Source organism: Hyla sarda, chromosome 3 (assembly GCF_029499605.1).
Source record: "Hyla sarda isolate aHylSar1 chromosome 3, aHylSar1.hap1, whole genome shotgun sequence".
NCBI lineage: Eukaryota > Metazoa > Chordata > Amphibia > Anura > Hylidae > Hyla > Hyla sarda.
The window spans coordinates 240,950,707-240,967,906 of record NC_079191.1 but is presented as its reverse complement, the minus strand read 5'-3'; the positions used below and the strand labels follow the sequence as shown (position 1 = coordinate 240,967,906).

At 40.2% G+C, this 17,200-nt stretch overlaps 1 protein-coding gene across 1 annotated transcript in view; it reads right to left on the bottom strand.

The window, feature by feature from the left end:
• Positions 1-837: 837 nt before the first annotated feature.
• Positions 838-17,200, bottom strand: part of SLC16A10 (solute carrier family 16 member 10) — a 144,865-nt gene continuing 128,502 nt past the window's right edge. Inside the window, exons 3-6 of the mRNA XM_056566335.1 lie at positions 13,615-14,017; positions 12,028-12,171; positions 3,537-3,765; positions 838-2,805 (exon numbers count right to left, since the gene is read on the bottom strand). Of these exons, the coding sequence (XP_056422310.1) occupies positions 2,570-2,805; positions 3,537-3,765; positions 12,028-12,171; positions 13,615-14,017 (1,012 nt within the window). The 3' untranslated portion in view covers positions 838-2,569. The remainder of the gene's footprint in view (positions 2,806-3,536; positions 3,766-12,027; positions 12,172-13,614; positions 14,018-17,200) is intronic.

The following is a 17,200-nucleotide window of genomic DNA, read 5'->3' as shown; positions in this document are numbered from 1 at the left end:
GTCAATGGCTGGAAGAACCGACCAATCAGAATGGGCATTCACTGGTAAAACACCTGTATTTCTGAAGTGCATGCACTGACTGGCTGTCTGGTAGCGCCTCCCTGCAGTACAGGGTGGTACTAGATGTTCTATACTACTCTTTACCTGTGCCAGGGTTATCTGCTCCTAAGGACACCAAGTATGGGCGGCTCCATTTAAAAAAAAAAATTCTTAGGACCCTGAAGAAGCTCCTGTCCTCTACATATACAGTGATTTACAGCTCCCAGCAGATCTTTCTTACATTTATATGTAAGGACTTGCTTTATCTGTATTAGTTATCTACTCATTTTTCTTTATTCCTCACTTTTTCCTATTTTTTTATGACATTTTGGTGGCTTCAGAACCAATTACCAGGTATCCATAGAGTTATAGTCTCAAGATACAATGGTTTCAACATACAATGGTCGTCCTGGAACCAATTAATATTGTAACTTGAGGGGCCACTGTAGTTTTAATGGGTTGTTAAATACTTAATCAAAACCAAACAAAGCATTTCTTGTAAAGAAATATAAAAGTATATTCATAACACCCGTTTTACATCTTTCTTTTGAATAGTAATCAGGTCAGAAATATACACTGACACAACATTCACACAAACTAGGTATCTAATTGGCTACAAAATGCAACACTGTATTAACCTGTAGCACACAAATCATTCCTCACCTGTACCTATTAACATCAATGTTTCCCAACCAGAGTGCCTCCAGCTGTTGCAAAGCTACAACTCCCAGCATGCCCGGACAGCCAAAGGCTGTCCAGGCATGCTGAGAGTTGTAGCTTTGCAACAGCTTGAGGCACCCTGGTTGGGAAACACTGTATTAATATACTTCTCATTTATATTCATTGTCAACCTAATAGTCAATTTTAAACACTGTAAAATTCATCATAATACAATATAATAGGTTGAACTTGTTTGTCGTTTCTAATAAATCTTTGGAATATTTATTCTTTACTGGTTACTATTAGAGGAACACTCAAAGCCCATACAAAGTGTTATACACTGTGTTATAACTGAGGTGGAAGTGCATGACACAGGGGTACTCCGCTGCTCAGCGTTCGGAACAAACTGTTACGAATGCTGGAGTTGGCGCCGGGAGCTCGTGGCAACAGCCATCACGCCCCCTCCCATAGACTTGCATTGAGGGGGTGGGGCGTGACATCATGAGGGGGCGGGGCTATGACGTCACGAGCTCCCGATCCCGGCTCCAGTGTTCGGAACAGTTTTTTCCAAACGCTGAGCAGCGGAGTACCCCTTTTAAGCAAAATTTCTTGCATAGTTATCAAATAAGATGGCATGCTCATAAGGCACATATTCATGGCGAAACCTTACAGCTGCACCATTAACAGATAGTATAGACACCTTCAAAGTCTTTGGATTATAGGAAATTATTCACAGGAGGTAACCTGTAAACAATTAGGTCATAAAGTGCATAAACAGAAAACACAAAGTTGCACACTGGTGATAAAGAATATAACAATTAAAATGGAAATGGACACTACATATGGAATGGTAATTTTCCAAAACAACTCAAAGGTTATGTATCAATCCAAAATGGAAGAGAGATGTTGTCATGCACAAAAAGGATACTTTAAAACTTCTTCTTACAGGAATGTATAGCTTAATATATATAACAAACCGCTGTACTTCCTGCCTTGCCTAAAAGGGGAAGGATGCAATTTACTAATTTTTCCTGAGCATCTATAATCACTAGAACATTGGATATATTTCTGATCGGTCTCGTTAAAAAAAAAAAAAGCTGTTTATATGGACAAACATGTTTATGCACCCATCAACTATCATTTGCAGAATGATACTGTCCTGCCTCTACAAACAGCATGAAGTAAAAAAAAATGCATTTCCATAAACACAGAATAATGCCTATACAATGCAAATGTAATGTATTTCAGGGAAAAGTATGCCCACTAATCTAGCCTAAAATTGTCATGGTAAAAACAGCATATGTGAACATAGCCCATGTGTGAACACAGATTGATTGTGGATGACTTTGTAAATTATTGATTGCTTTTGGTAATCTAGAAACAATTAAGAACTGTAAGAATACCCAGCATTAACTGCAAAAAAAGTCCAGCAGGCTACAAAATAAAATACACTGAAATACATATTGTAAAGCCTTCAAGCACTATAACTCCAGCAGTCTTATGTGGTTGTAAATCAGATAATTTTTTGTGCACATATTTGGTAAACAAAGAAGAAAATTGTTCAGCCACTATGACTGAATATTAATAGAGAGGACGCTATAAAAACAAATCCCTGCATTGCTTTAAAGCTAGTTCTGAATATGTATCTGTTTTTTGTGGCATTCATGAGGTTGCTCTATAGTCCTGGCATGATACCCACACATGGGTGCGGAGTATCTATAGGCATAATAAAGGAATCTGACATGGCAGTTGCATATGCAAGCAAACAGCCTATTGTGATCATACAGCTTTGGTTTTGTAGCACCAATACAAAATTCAGTCACTGTTATATAAAAGTCATACAAAATTAGTTTTTGTAAAATAATAGAAATTATATAACGGAGACATCTTCCTTTTTAGAATTCTCAGCTGTGCCAGGTGTCAATGCACTGGCCACAGTATCCATCATTTTCTCTTCAGCTTCATTGTCCAAAGCTTTTTCCTTCTTATTTATAGTCCTTTCATGGATCCAGGGGATAAGACAAAGGATAATTCCACCAATGATAGGGGGGACACCCGCCAAATAAAATGCTACATCGTAAGATCCAAGTTGGTCACGCAAAAAGCCTGGAGGAGACAGTACAATTTATGTGCTATCAGTCACCAACATCAAATTTACTTTCACATACGTTCATAGAAATACAGGAACTTCATGCCTTAGTATAACATTGTAAACCTATCACATATCAACCACAGCAAAGTCATTACTCAATGGTCAGGGCTACTCAACTACTTTTGATGAATGACTTGCGGGCCACGTTTTAAATGAATGACTTGTGGGCCACGCTTTAAATGAATGACTTGCGGGCCGCGCTTTAAATGAATGACTTGTGTGCCGCGCTTTAAATGAATGAGATGTGAGCCACGGCAAGCTGTCACCTCCCTCTGCAAGCGCTAAAAGCCTGGCTTTTAGCGCTTGCAGGGGGAGGTGACAGCTTCCAGCTCGCAACTTAAAAGAAAACTGTCAAATATTTTCTCCCGCACTATCCACAGTACTGGTGGATAGTGCGGGAGACGCTGATTCCAACGAGCCCTACCTTGCCCGGATCCGCCCGGCCGTTCGCCCGCAATTGTAGTTTTATTCTATGTGTATATCTTGCTGTAAGTGGCACGGGCGGGGCTTCTGCCGGTTAACTGGCACTGACGTCAGCGCCTCCTAGATTTATCCTCTAGTTGTTACAGACTTGAGCAAAGTTCATAGTATATATCGACATTGAACATCTACACATATAAAGAAAGAAACTAACATAATAAAGCTATGTTATTATAGTAATATATGAAATACCATTCAAATTTACCTGCAAAAGGTGGACCAGCAGTCATAGGAACAGACATAAATCCAAGCAAAAATCCAATGGCCTGAGATACATTCTCTGGGCCAACAAGCTCAAATGCAATGGGAGCCATAATACATATGAAGCAGCCATCAAACAGGCCCATGAAGAGACAGACAGCGATCAGACTACCAAAATTATTGCACAATGGAATCATCATAGACATCAGTCCAATTAAAAAAAAAGATATCACCTGCAGAAAAAAAATAATACAGTGTGGAAATAAATGAAATGAATCAATTACATTCATCATAAACACAATGAAGGAGTTTTATCAAGCTCCGAAGTAGATTTTTTATTTTGCGACTTTTCTATACTTGCTGCGACTTTTAGATTTTTGCTTATTCCAAAGCACATTTCTGAAATCTGCCCACGTAGTATTTTTCTTTTTTTTTCTTTGCAGTGGTCATGTATTTATCAAATGCTATTTATGAAGAAAAAAAGTTGCATCTCCATTTAAAAGTCACATATGTATTCCAGGTCCAACCTGGCTTACAGAAAGTGCATACATCAGCAGAAAATGACATTAACACCCACTTTAACAACTGTTCTTGTTCTGCATCATGAAACAAAACTACTACATTAATGTTAATGTTAATTATAGAAAAAATGTATTATATAACTAATAACTCTTAATTTTAAGGTTGAAAATACAGACTGCACACCTTGTTAATTTTAGGACACGTACATGCTGGCGTACCCACAAAATTTTAATATTAAAGGAGAACTCCCATTACCTGCAGCTCCGTCATGTGTATGAAACTCAGAATCGGTTGCGGATGCTGGAGGTACAATCTAACAGGGTCCTAGAATCTGTAATTATGAAAAGGGAGTCTGCGGGAGTTATTCCTTGGCTCTATGGTGAGTTATTGGGTTCTTAACACGAATGCTTCCCCTTAACAGTCGGAACTAAGTGGGAGAGAGACCTTGGTGGGTTGAGTGACGAGGAATGGGCTATAGTCTTGTCGCTTACCCCGTCCCTGTCCTTGTCTGAGTCTAACAGGCTGTCGCAATTGTTCTTTTTGCACAGGGTATTATATAAAACCCCTTTGTTCTTACATAACATTGGTGTTAGGTCTGACTCTGCCTGCCCTAGGTGTGGTGAGTTGGAGGCTCACTTGGTGCATATGATGTGGGCGTGCCCTGTCTTAACTGCCTATTAACTGCCCTACTTAACGCCGTGATCCACTTCCAGGTTGCTGGTGGTCGGAGAGTCTTACTGCGCTCAGCCAATCACTGGCCGCAGCGAAGTCCCGACTCGGCCGGCGATAGGCTGAGCGGCAGTGTGACGTTTTCGGCCCCTGCAGCAGGTGCCGGTGTAGTGAAGGATTTTGTGTCTTGAAGCGTTTTCACACTGCCGCTCAGCCTATCGCCGGCCGAGTCTGACTTCGCTGCGGCTGGTGATTGACTGAGCGCAGTATGATTCATCCGTCCACCGGCAACCAGGAAGTGGATCACGGCGGAGACCGGAGCCGGTTACCGGAGGCCCCGGGGAAGCGGAGGAAGGTATGTACATCTTTATTTTTTTACTGCCGGCAGTATGGGCGACAATTTTTATATTCCGGAGTTCTCCTTTAATGTTGTGTTAACCCCTTAAGGACTCAGCCCATTTTCACCTTAAGGACCCAGGCACTTTTTGCACATCTTACCACTGTCACTTTAAGCATTAATTACTCTGGCATGCTTTTACTTTTCATTCCGATTCCGAGATAGTTTTTTCGTGACATATTCTACTTTATGTTAGTGGTAAAATACAATAAAATACCTAATTTCTTGGTAAAAAAATTCCAAAATTTGATGAAAAATATATATTGATTCACATATATGTCTACTTTATGTTTCCATCATAAAGTTGACATGTTTTTACTTTTGGAAGACATCAGAGGGCTAAGTTCAGCAGCAATTTTCCACAAAATTTTCAAAATCTGAATTTTTCAGGGACCAGTTCAGTTTTGAAGTGGATTTGAAGGGCCTTCATATTAGAAATAACAGAAAAAAAAAATAACAAAAACAAACAAACTCATGGCATACTATTATGGAAACTATACCCCTCAAGGAATGTAAAAAGGGGTACAGTGAACCTTAACACTCCACATGTTTGATAATTTTTCGTTGAAGTCGGATGTGTAAATACATTTAAATTTTTTCACTAAAATGCAGTTTTCCCCCCAAATTTTAAATTTTTACAAGGGGTAGTAGAAGAAAATGCCCCCCCCCCAAAAAAAAAAATTGTAACCCCATCTCTTCTGAGTAAGGAAATACCCCATGTGTGGATGTCAAGTACACTGTGGGCGCACTACATTGCTCAGAAGAGAAGGAGTCACATTTGGCTTTTGGAAAGCAAATATTGCTGAAATGGTTTTTGGGGGGCATGTCGCATTTAAGAAGCCCCTATGGTGCCAGAACAGAAAAAAAAAAAAACACATTTTGGAAACTACACCCCTCAAGGAATGTAACAAGGGGTACAGTGAACTCTTCTGGTGCCATGGGGGCTTTGTAAACGCACATGGCCTTCAATTCCAGACACATTCTCTCTCCAAAAGCCCAATGGCGCTCCTTCTCTTCTGAGCATTGTAGTGCGCCCGCAGAGCACTTTACATCCACATATGGGGTATTTCAATACTCAGAAGAAATGGGGTTACAAATTAGGTCCCTTCCACACTATAAAATTAATCCGTTTTAAAGTTTAATGTTCTCTTATAAAAACCCTTAAAGCGGTACTACGGTGGAAAAAAACTTTTTAAATCAACTAGTGCCAGAAAGTTAAATAGAATTGTAAATTCTGTCCACGTTCCTCTCTGCTGACACCTCTGTCCATGTCAGGAACTGTCCAGAGCAGGAACAATTCCCCATAGCAAACCTCTCCTGCTCTGGGCAGTTCCTGACATGGACAGAGGTGTCAGCAGAGAGCACCGTGGAAAGACAGAAAAGAAATTCAAAAAGAAATTAAGTAATTTACAAATCAGTTTAACTTTCTGGCACCAGTTGATTTAAAAATAAATAAATAAATAAATTCCACCAGAGTACCCCTTTGAAATCGTCTGTTACAAAATCCCATTATAGTCTATGGGATGTTTACATTATCCGTTTTAACCAGTTATAGCACGTTATTAATAACAGACATAATTTTGTGACGGGAGAAAGAACGGAAGAAATATGCATGCACTATTTCTTCCGTCACAAAATAACATCTGTTATTAACTCCTTAACGACGCAGGACATATATTTTCGTCCTGCTCCGGCTCCTGCGATATAACACGGGGTCATGCGGTGACCCCGCGTCATATCAGGTCGGTCCCGGCGGCCATCAATGGCTGGGACCCGTGGCTAATACCAGACATCACCGATCATAGTGATGCCCGGTATTAACCCTTCAGACGCTGCGATCAAAGTTGACCGCCGCGTCTGAAGTGAAACCGAAAGCAGCCCGGCAGCTCAGTCGAGCTGTTCACGACCACCACGGTGAGATCGCGGTGTCCCAGGACATCGCAACCTGCTTCCCGCGTGTCCAATCGCTGAATGACTGCTCCGTGCCTGAGATCCAGGCAGGAGCAGTCGAGCCGCGATAACACTGATCAATGCCATGTTAATGCATGGCAGTGAACAGTGTAAGAGATCAGAGTGTGCAATGTTATAGTCCCCTATGGGGGCTATAACATTGCAAAAAAAAAAAAAAGTGTTAATAAATGTGATTTAACCCCTTCCCTAATAAAAGTCAGAATCACCCCCCTTTTCCCATAAAAAAAAAATAAAACAACTATGTAAATAAAAATAAATATAAAGAAATGTGGTATCGCCGCGTGCGTAAATGTCCAAACTATAAAAATATATTGTTAATTATACCGCACGGTCAATGGCATACACGTAAAAAAATTCAAAAGTCCAAAATAGCAAATTTAAAAAATGAATATAAAGTGATCAAAAAGTCCAATCAAAACTAAAAATTATACCGATAAAAACTTCAGATCATGGCGCAAAAAATTAACCCTCATACAGAGGACAGAAGAGGACATTTTTAAACGTATACATTTTCCTGCATGTAGTTATGATTTGTTGCAGAAGTATGACAAAATCAAACCTATATAAGTAGGGTATCATTTTAATCGTATGGACCTACAGAATAAAGATAAGGTGTCATTTTTACCAAAAAATGTACTGCGTAGAATCAGAAGTCCCCAAAAGTTACAAAATTTAGTTTTTACTTCAATTTTGTTGCACAATGATTTTTTTCTCAGTTTTGCTGTGGATTTTTGGGTAAAATGACTAATGTCACTGCAAAGTAGAATTGGTGGCGCAAAAAATAAGCCATAATATGGATTTTAGGTGGAAAATTGAAAGGGTTATGATTTTTAAAAGGTAAGAGGAAAAAACTAAAATGCAAAAACTGAAAAACACCCTTAAGGGGTTAATAACGGGCTATAATGGGTTAAAACGGATAATCTAAAAAGCCCACAGACTATAATGGGATTTTGTAACGGCCATTTAACGGCTGATGCTAAGGGTTTTTATAACAGAACATTGAACGGATCTTTAAAACTGATTAATTTTATAGTGTCAAAGGGCCTTATGGGGAACTTTTTTCCTATTACCCCTTGTGAAAATGAAAAATTTGGGATAACACCAGCATTTTAATAAAAAAAAATACAAATTTTTTCATTTCCACGTCCAACTTTAACGAAAACCCCTGTGGAGTGTTAAGGCTCACTATACCCCTTACTATACCCCCGTGAGGGGTGTAGTTTCCAAAATGGGGTCACATGTGGGTGTTTATTTTTTATTTTTTGTGTTTATGTCAGAACCGCTGTAACGATCAGCCACCCCTTTGCAAATCACCTCAAATGTACATGGTTCTCTCACTCCTGAGCCTTGTTTTGTGTCCGCAGAGCATTTTACGGCCACATATGGGGTATTTCCGTACTCAGGAGAAATTGCGTTACAAATTTTTGGGGGTCTTTTTTTGCTTTTACTTCTTGTGAAAATGAAAAGTATGAAGCAACACCAGCATAATAGTGTAAAAAATAAAACATTTTTACAATAACATGCTGGAGTAGACCCCAACTTTACCTTTTCAAAAGGGGTAAAAGGAGAAAAAGCCCCCCAAAATTTGTTAGGTAATTTCTCCCGAGTACGGAAATACCCCATAAGTGGCCCTAAACTGTTGCTTGAAATACGACAGGGCTCTGAAGTGAGAGAGCACTATGCGCATTTGAGGACTAAATTAGGGATTTGCATAGGGACAGACCCGGATGCAACAATTACACTTACCTTCAATACCAAAATGATGCTACGGCAGTGTTTCCCAAACAGGGTGCCTCCAGCTGTTGCAAAACTCCCAGTATGCCTGGACAGTCAATGGCTGTCCGGCAATACTGGGAGTTGTTGTTTTGCAAGAGCTGGAGGCTCCATTTTAGAAACCGTGCCGTACCAGACATTTCTCATTTTTATTGGTATGTGTAGTGTTTTACTTTTTATTATGTGTAGTGTAGTGTAGTGTTTTTAGGGTACATTCACATGGGCGGGTTCACATCGAGTTTCCTGCTGGGAGTTTGAGTTGCAGCGGAAAATTTGCTGCATCTCAAACTTGCATCGAGAAACTCACTGTAAACCCGCCCGTGTGAATGTACCCTGTACATTCACATGGGGGGGGGGGGGGGGGAGGCAAACCTCCAGCTGTTGCAAAACTAAAACTCCCAGCACGCCCTTTGTCTGTCCGTGCATGCTGGGGGTTGTAGTTATGCAACTGCTGGAGGTACATTGGCTGCAAAACACAGAGTTTGTTACTTAACTAAAAGTTCCGCAAACACTGTGCCTCCAGCTGTTGCAAAAGCACAACTCCCAGCATGTACGGACAGCCAAAGGGCATGATGGAAGTTGTAGTTTGCAACAGCTGGAGGCACACTGGTTGCGAAACACTGAGTTAAGTAACAAACTCTGTGTTTCGCAACCAGTGTGCCTTCAGCTGTTGCAAAAACTACAACTCTCAGCATGCAGTGAAAGCTGAAGGGCATGCTGGGACTTGTAGTTATGCAACAGCTGGAGGCATACTACTACAACTTCCAGCATGCCCTTTGGCTGTCCGTGCATGCTGGGGGTTGTAGTTATACAACAGTTGGAGGCACACTGGTTGCAAAACACTGAGAGTTTGTTACTTAACTCAGTGTTCCCCAAAACTACAACTCCCAGCATGCATGGTCTGTCAGTGCATGCTGGGAGTTATAGTTTTGCAACAGCTGGAGGCACACAGGTTGGGAAACACTGAGTTAGGAAACAGACAATGTTTCCCAATCAGTGTGCCTCCATTTGTGACAGAACTACAACTCCCAGCATGCCCAGACAGCCGAAGGGCATGTTGAGAGTTGTAGTTATGAAACAACTGGAGAACAGTTTGGAGACCACTGTGTTGTGGTGTCCAAACTGTGCTCTTCCAGATGTTGCAAAACTAAAACTCCCACAATGCTGAGACTGTCCAGGCACTGAAGGGCCAGATGTTACAGAACTACAACTTCCAGCATGCCTGAGCATGCTTGGAGTTGTAGTTTTGCAACTTCTGGAGGGCTACAGCTTGGGCACCACTATATAGTGTTCTTCAAACTGTCGCTCTCCAGATGTTGCAAAACTACAACTCGCAGCATGCCCAGACAGCCTTTGGCTGTCTGGGCATGCTGGGAGTTGTAGTTTGGCAACTCCTAGATGGCAGTAGTGAAGATCACTTACCACTGATCTTTACTGCTGCCTCCACTGCTGCCTCTGCCACCTGCTTTGTGCCTCCGGTCCCGCCGTTCCTCCGCCACAATCGCCAGTCCTCCCCTTTAAGGGTCTATTAATAAGTACAATATCCTGTGCATATTTGATGGGAAGGATTTGAAACGGTGTTCAGTCGTTTAGTTTACACTTAACTCTGCAGCATAACATCTGCAGCTTCAAATGCTGCAAAGCAAAAATGGGCATTATTCTGTGCGTGTGAATACACCCTAAGGGTAGGGTCACACATAACGGTTTCGCAACGTAATATCCACCAGTTACTCGACCCTATAGTGTCCCTCCAGCTGTTCTGCCAACACCCCCCGTGTGGCTGCTCGCAGTGGCAATCCGCCAATACAAGCAGCCACACAGGGACGAGCAAGTTTGCCGCATGCATGCGCAGTGTACTCAGACATCGTGTAATCACCGCTTCACAGATTGTTATGCTTTTAATTTGTCTTTCTAACCCACATCCCCATTTTTTAGCTGTTGGTGCTGTCCATTCATGCTAACTAGGCTGTCAACTGAGGGGTGGGGTCATTGCTGATTAGGGGAGGGAACTCACAGATGAGTTGTCTGACTTACAGCTGTGAAATCACCTCCCACTTTCGGAAAGCGAGCTCCCTCCTACCCTCCTGTCTGCTGAAGACAAGACCAGTGATCTGAAGAGGGGAGCTCCTGTTACTGCTCACTACATTTTAAGGCAGCAGGAAGCTTTTTTTCAGATAACGCAGCAGTGAGCCTGTTCTGATAAAAACTACTGTAATTAAGAAAGGCTCCATGCTGCCTTAAAATCTAAGAAAGCAGTATGAGCTCCTTTCTTCACATTGCTGGCCTCGTACTGTGCAGACGGAAGGGGAGGAGGAAGAGGGCAGGAGCTTTGCTTTCAGAGAGTGTGACGTTATGTCACATATACAAGCCAAACAGCTCATATAGCTGATAATGGAGGAGCTGTGCTGTATAGCTAATAACATTATATTAGTAGGTCGCTTTATTAGTTTTTGACACCATATAAAGATTATTTCTTGCGCTGGACAACCTCCCTTTTTTTGCAGAGTGCCTTCAAAAGTAGAAGTGTTGATCTAACTAAAATGGATCAGAATATACTATACACCAGGAAAAACACTTTGTCATTAAAACTGTGTGCACTGCAGTGACCAGGGCATGAGCAGCCCAGCAGTTCCAGACTAGTAGACATTTATAACAATTGCCTACTGGTGGCTGTTTCTGCCAAAGGGGGCAATACCGGGTATAAGAAACCCTTTCTTCTTCCACAGAAGACAATGGCACATCTGTGATTATTATATATATTTTTTTAAATTATTGCAAAATCAACTAGTAAAAAATGAACATGCATTATCTGTTCTTTTTCACATGACTGCAGCAGCTGCTGTACAAACACAATGTAAAGTCATAGAGGATTTAGTTTCTTTCCACTGCAAAGTCATCACACAAATATGGATGTGTATAACATGCAGCAGACCAAGGCTGTTGTAAAACAAGCTAACAAGGAAGTTCTATTTTCTGAAGTTACCACACTATTATCACAAAGTTTTTTGTATTTTTTTTTACCTCTACAGGAGTCATTGCAACAATAAGAATATTTTAGGGAATTATTCAGAAAATTATGTGATATGTAAGATCAAAATTGACAAAAGCATCTAATAAATATGTTTCATGGTCAGAATTGGCACAGAAGGAAGTCCTGCAGTACCTGTAAGTAGACTTTTTTGACACCTGGAATGTAATCCGCAACTCTGCCAAAAACAAGCCTTCCAACTCCAGAGGTAACACCAAGGCATAGCAACAAAACCTCTTCCCTGACATCAGGTCCCAGACGTTCCTTAACATGTTTCATCTAAAAAATTGAAATTGTCAAAAGAAAACTTAACATTACTACCACTTAAAGCATAAGTGTCATTAAAAACAACTTCTGACATGTCGATCAGACTAACTTAGGGGTGGGGGAGGGGTCCTACCTACCTACAGGGGGCAAGTTAGCTTTAGGGGGGACAAACTAACTTAAGGGGGTCCAACCTTCAAGGGACAAACAACCTTCAAAGATAAGTTGTGGATGGAAGAAATAGATAGGTATTGTAAATTGCTTATTTTTAGCCATTTTTTGTCTTTTGTAGAAAATTATTTTGATAAAGATAAAAAAAAATAAAAAAATTAAAATAAAAAAAGATTTTCAGAGAGGTTCCCCAAGGTGGAAAAGGATATAAGTGATCAACATTGTGATATTCACTACTAAAGCAAAATGGCTGGGAAAGCTTTCTAATCTCAATATCATAGATGTTATAAAGTGGTATATACCAGTAAGTCCAAATAAATTACGTTATTAATATATTTTAAACTTCTTATTAGGGAATTCTGTTTAGAGAAGGCAGCATTACATACACAGCCTTTTGATTTCAATGACAACTGTGTCATGAATAATTTCCTCTATGGTGAGCACCCTCCAATTAAATTCTTGTTTGAAAACCCATGTAACAAACCTCTTCTCAATGAATAATTCTTAATGAAATATTAATTCTGAATCATGTTTTTTATAGAACGTTAAGCAGTGCCATTGTTTCTCCTAGAAAAATAAGATTGAATTGAAAACTGGCCCAAAATACTGCCTGCTTTCACACAAGATTATTTAGCATGCCAATTTTGTGGACCGTAATAAGGAACTAATGCTAATCTATGTGGCTAGTCACATGTGCGTATTTTACATCTGCTTTGCAGATTTGACCATTAAAGGGGTACTCCAGTGGAAAACTTTTTTTTTTTTTTTTTTTTAAATCAACTGGTGCCAGAAAGTTAAACAGATTTGTAAATTACTTCTATTAAAAAATCTTAATCCTTCCAGTACTTTTTAGGGGCTGTATACTACAGAAGAAATGCTTTTCTTTTTGGATTTCTCTGATGTCATGACCACAATGCTCTCTACTGTCCATTTTTGGAACTGTCCAGAGCAGGAGAAAATCCCCATAGCAAACATTTGCTGCTCTGGACAGTTCCTAAAATGGACAGCAGACGTCAGCAGAGAGCAATGTGGTCATGACATCAGAGAAATCCAAAAGAAAAGCATTTCCTCTGTAATATACAGCCCATCAAATTTAATGGAAGGATTAAAAATGTTTTTATAGAAGTAATTTACAAATCTGTTTAACTTTCTGGCACCAGTTGATTTAAAAAAAAAAGTTTTCCACGGGAGTACCCCTTTAATGTCTATGGCCTTTAATTGACAATTTCCATCAAATGTCCAGGACAAAAGGTTAAAAGCAATGCTGTTGTATAATCCATAACTTACCAAATGAACGTAAGGCACAAAATATCCAAATAGTGCTGCAGGGATGCCAAATGCCCATATGCAATAACTCTTGGATTTGAAGATGGAGAAATTGAAGATCTTTTTACGCCTGTTGCTGTTCTTAGGCAACAATGGCTTGTAGGTGAATCCAGCCAAAAAGAGTACAAACATGAGAATACATAATACACGCAGGGTATGATAAAGTCCAATTTCTTCAAGCAAAAAGCTAAGCAAAAAGGGTAGTGACACAGTAAATAGGCTGCTGCCTGCTGTGACAATACCATTTACTATACCCAAACGTTTCTTAAAGTAGTGTCCCAAGATTACCAGTGATGGTTGGTAAGCAAATGAACAGCCACAGGCAAATAATATTCCATAAGTAAAATAAAGAGGCCCCAGGCTCCTAAAGAAAAAAATATAAATAAATAAGAAGTTAAGTAAATCAAGTAAAAATAATAAGCACTTCAAAAATGATTTTATTTAGCTAGACAAAGTCAGGAATTGATAAAAGCCTAGTTACTACTGACAACAATAGCATTGACTCTATATAAGTATGATTTCTGGTTACCTTGTAAGCTCACGCTAGTTGAGGAAAATATGCCAGAAGCAAAAGTGAAGCCTACTGTCAGTGCTTATACCTAGTATAGCATCAATAAATCAATCCTCACCTAGCCCTTGTGTGTAGACTCATTTTTTAGAGCTTGTGTAAGTGCTTTATTTTCCTCAGACAATATAAAAATATACTTATAATGCTAGTGCTCTAAACCAATATATTGATCGTTTTGTAGTATGATCACAGCACAAAATCACCTTTGATGTTACCCACAATTGTAGTAAACAGGGAAAGAGAATTTGCAAACTTTACATGCATGACATTTTGTGCCTCATAGACTTGGGCTTATTTCACCCTGCATAAGCAGTGTCCATCAGACGTATACACTGGGGGAAGAACCTGACGTACACATCCAATGTATACCTATGACAGATGCCACTTATCTGTCATACATAAATCAAACAAAAAAATAATTGTACCATACAGTGTTTTTTATGGGATCCAGCTCAATGAAACACCACAAAAGTCCACACTATTTCATCCAGCATGCCTCATCCCATACGATGGGCAAAATGACACACTTTTAGCTTCAGTTGGGTATATTGGGGTCTATAGATCCATTAAATATATGGGCCAGAATAAGTATGTTAAATAAAGCCTGCTGGACACTGCTTAAATAGGCACTATCATCTTAAAAAGAACTTTTGCCTTTTAGTGTTCAGACTGCAACCTGAACCGCTTAAGGATGCAGGCATTAATGGACACCCTCCGCCTGCTCCCGGTCGATGAAGCACACTCTGGAGCTGAGCGAGCGTCATAGTGGCTATCAGCAGTCGGGACACCATGGCTAATGCCAGAACTCACTGATCAGGGTGATGTCTGGCATTAACTCTTTAAACGCCAAATGGCAAAAAACAGTGGAGATGATCAGGACCACCTGATGTAAAAATCGGTGGGGTCCTGATTAGCTGAGAGGAGAGGTAGAGGTCCCTTACCTCGCTCCACGCCATCCGATCGACACTACTGTCCTGCAGGCAGATACAGCAGCCTGAAGCAATAGTGTCTCTAACACTAATCAACACTGTGCTATGGCACAGCATGCAATCAAAAGACTGCATGTAATAGTCCCCTATGGGTACCAAAAAATTGGGAATAAAAAGTAAAAAAAAAAGTTAATAAATGTAAATAAGCCTCTTCCTTAATAAACGTTTGATATACCGCCTTTTACCATTTTTTTTTTAAATAAAATAATGTAAACAAAAATAAGCAAACATATGTGGTATCGCCAAGTGCGTAAATGTCTGAACTATTAAAAAATAACATTTATTAAACCACACGATCAATGGTGTATATGCAAAAAAGTACCAAAGCTCAGAATTTTTGGTCACTTTATTTACAACAAAAAATGTATAAAAGCGATCAAAAAGTTCCAACAAAACAAAAACAGTACCGATTAAGACTACAGATCAAAGTGCAAAAAATAAGCTTTCATACAACCCTGTGTACAGAAAATTTAAAGAGTTATAGGGGTCAGAAGAAGACAATTTGTATTGTGTAGAAACTGAAGCCCCCAAAAGTTACAAAATGATGTTATGTTTTCTTTTTCATATATATAGAAAAAGACATAGACTGGGAATTGCACTTCTTTATCTCCAAATTTATCCATGTACAAAACAGTAGAGAGATATACAGAACATAATCACCCGGTGCTCAATAGACTGCTCAGAGGTTATTCCACTCGGTGTCTTCAGAACCTTCCATCCCAGACTTTCTGCTTGCTGGACGGTGTGTTCCTGGCCATGTGGACGCTAATTCTGAGGGGGTGTGGAAACGCTCGCTAGCATGCTCGCATGCGAGCGTTTGACACAGATATACGATGTATATCTACTGCTCAGCATCAGCTGTTCTCCCGGCTTTGTAGCCATGAGCACAGCTGAGTCCCGACATTCACTTCAGAAGGATCGCAGCGGGTGTCAGGAGAAGTGACATCTGTTGTGATCTGTCCCTTACTGCAGGTACTACTGCTCCCAACATGGAGCACATTCTGCTCCATGCTCGGAGCTGTAGTATCTGCATTAATAGACAGATCACAGCGAGTGTCACTCCTGACACCTGCTGTGATCCTCCTGTATAATGTATATATGTGGCTGGCCGCCCTTCTAGTGTCCCCTGCACTGATGTATATATACACCTATTCATATTTACCACACAGAGTTGTGATTGGCTGGAACCATCTGACCAATCACAGCTCTTTGCGGGAAATATGAATAGGTGTATATATACGGCAGTGCAGGGGACGGACCATAGAAGAGCGGCCGGCCGCATCTATACATTATACAGGAGGATTGCAATGGGCGATCTGTCAATTAGTACAGGTACTACTACTCCCATCATGGAACGGTGTGTTCCATGCTAGGAGTAGTAGTACTACCTAAAAATGCTTAAAAAAAAAGTGAAAAACACACACACTTTTTTATTACTACATTTTTATTATTGTCGGCTACATTTTTTGTGCCCTGCCGCCCACATAAATTGATCCCTTTTTAAAAATTAATAAAAATTTTGTTATAAGAAAGATACATTTCGTTAAATACAATTTTTTCCATCACTACTGTATCTTTTTTATTATTATTTTTTTAATGGTACCCTACGAAATGTTAATTAAAAAGGTATCTCCATCACTTTTTTGGATCGCTAAAGTCCAAAAAAAAAAAGAATAAAAACCAGTCTATGGGAGTGAAAAAACGCCAATAACAACGCCATGTGGGTTATAAAGGAGTAGTCCGGCGCGCACTTTTTTCATTTTATCCCGTCCGGGCTGCAAAATAAAAGAAAACACACTTTCTCTTACCTGCCAACAAGCCCCGGAGCTCCGGTACAGGTGTTCGGTCCCCGGGCTCAATTCTTCTTACTTCCTGTTAGCCTGGCACGTCGCACGGAGCTTCAGCCTATCACTGGCCAAGGCAGGACATCGCTGCGGCCGGTGATAGGCTGAAGCTCCGTGTGACGTGCTGTGCTAACAGGAAGTAAGAA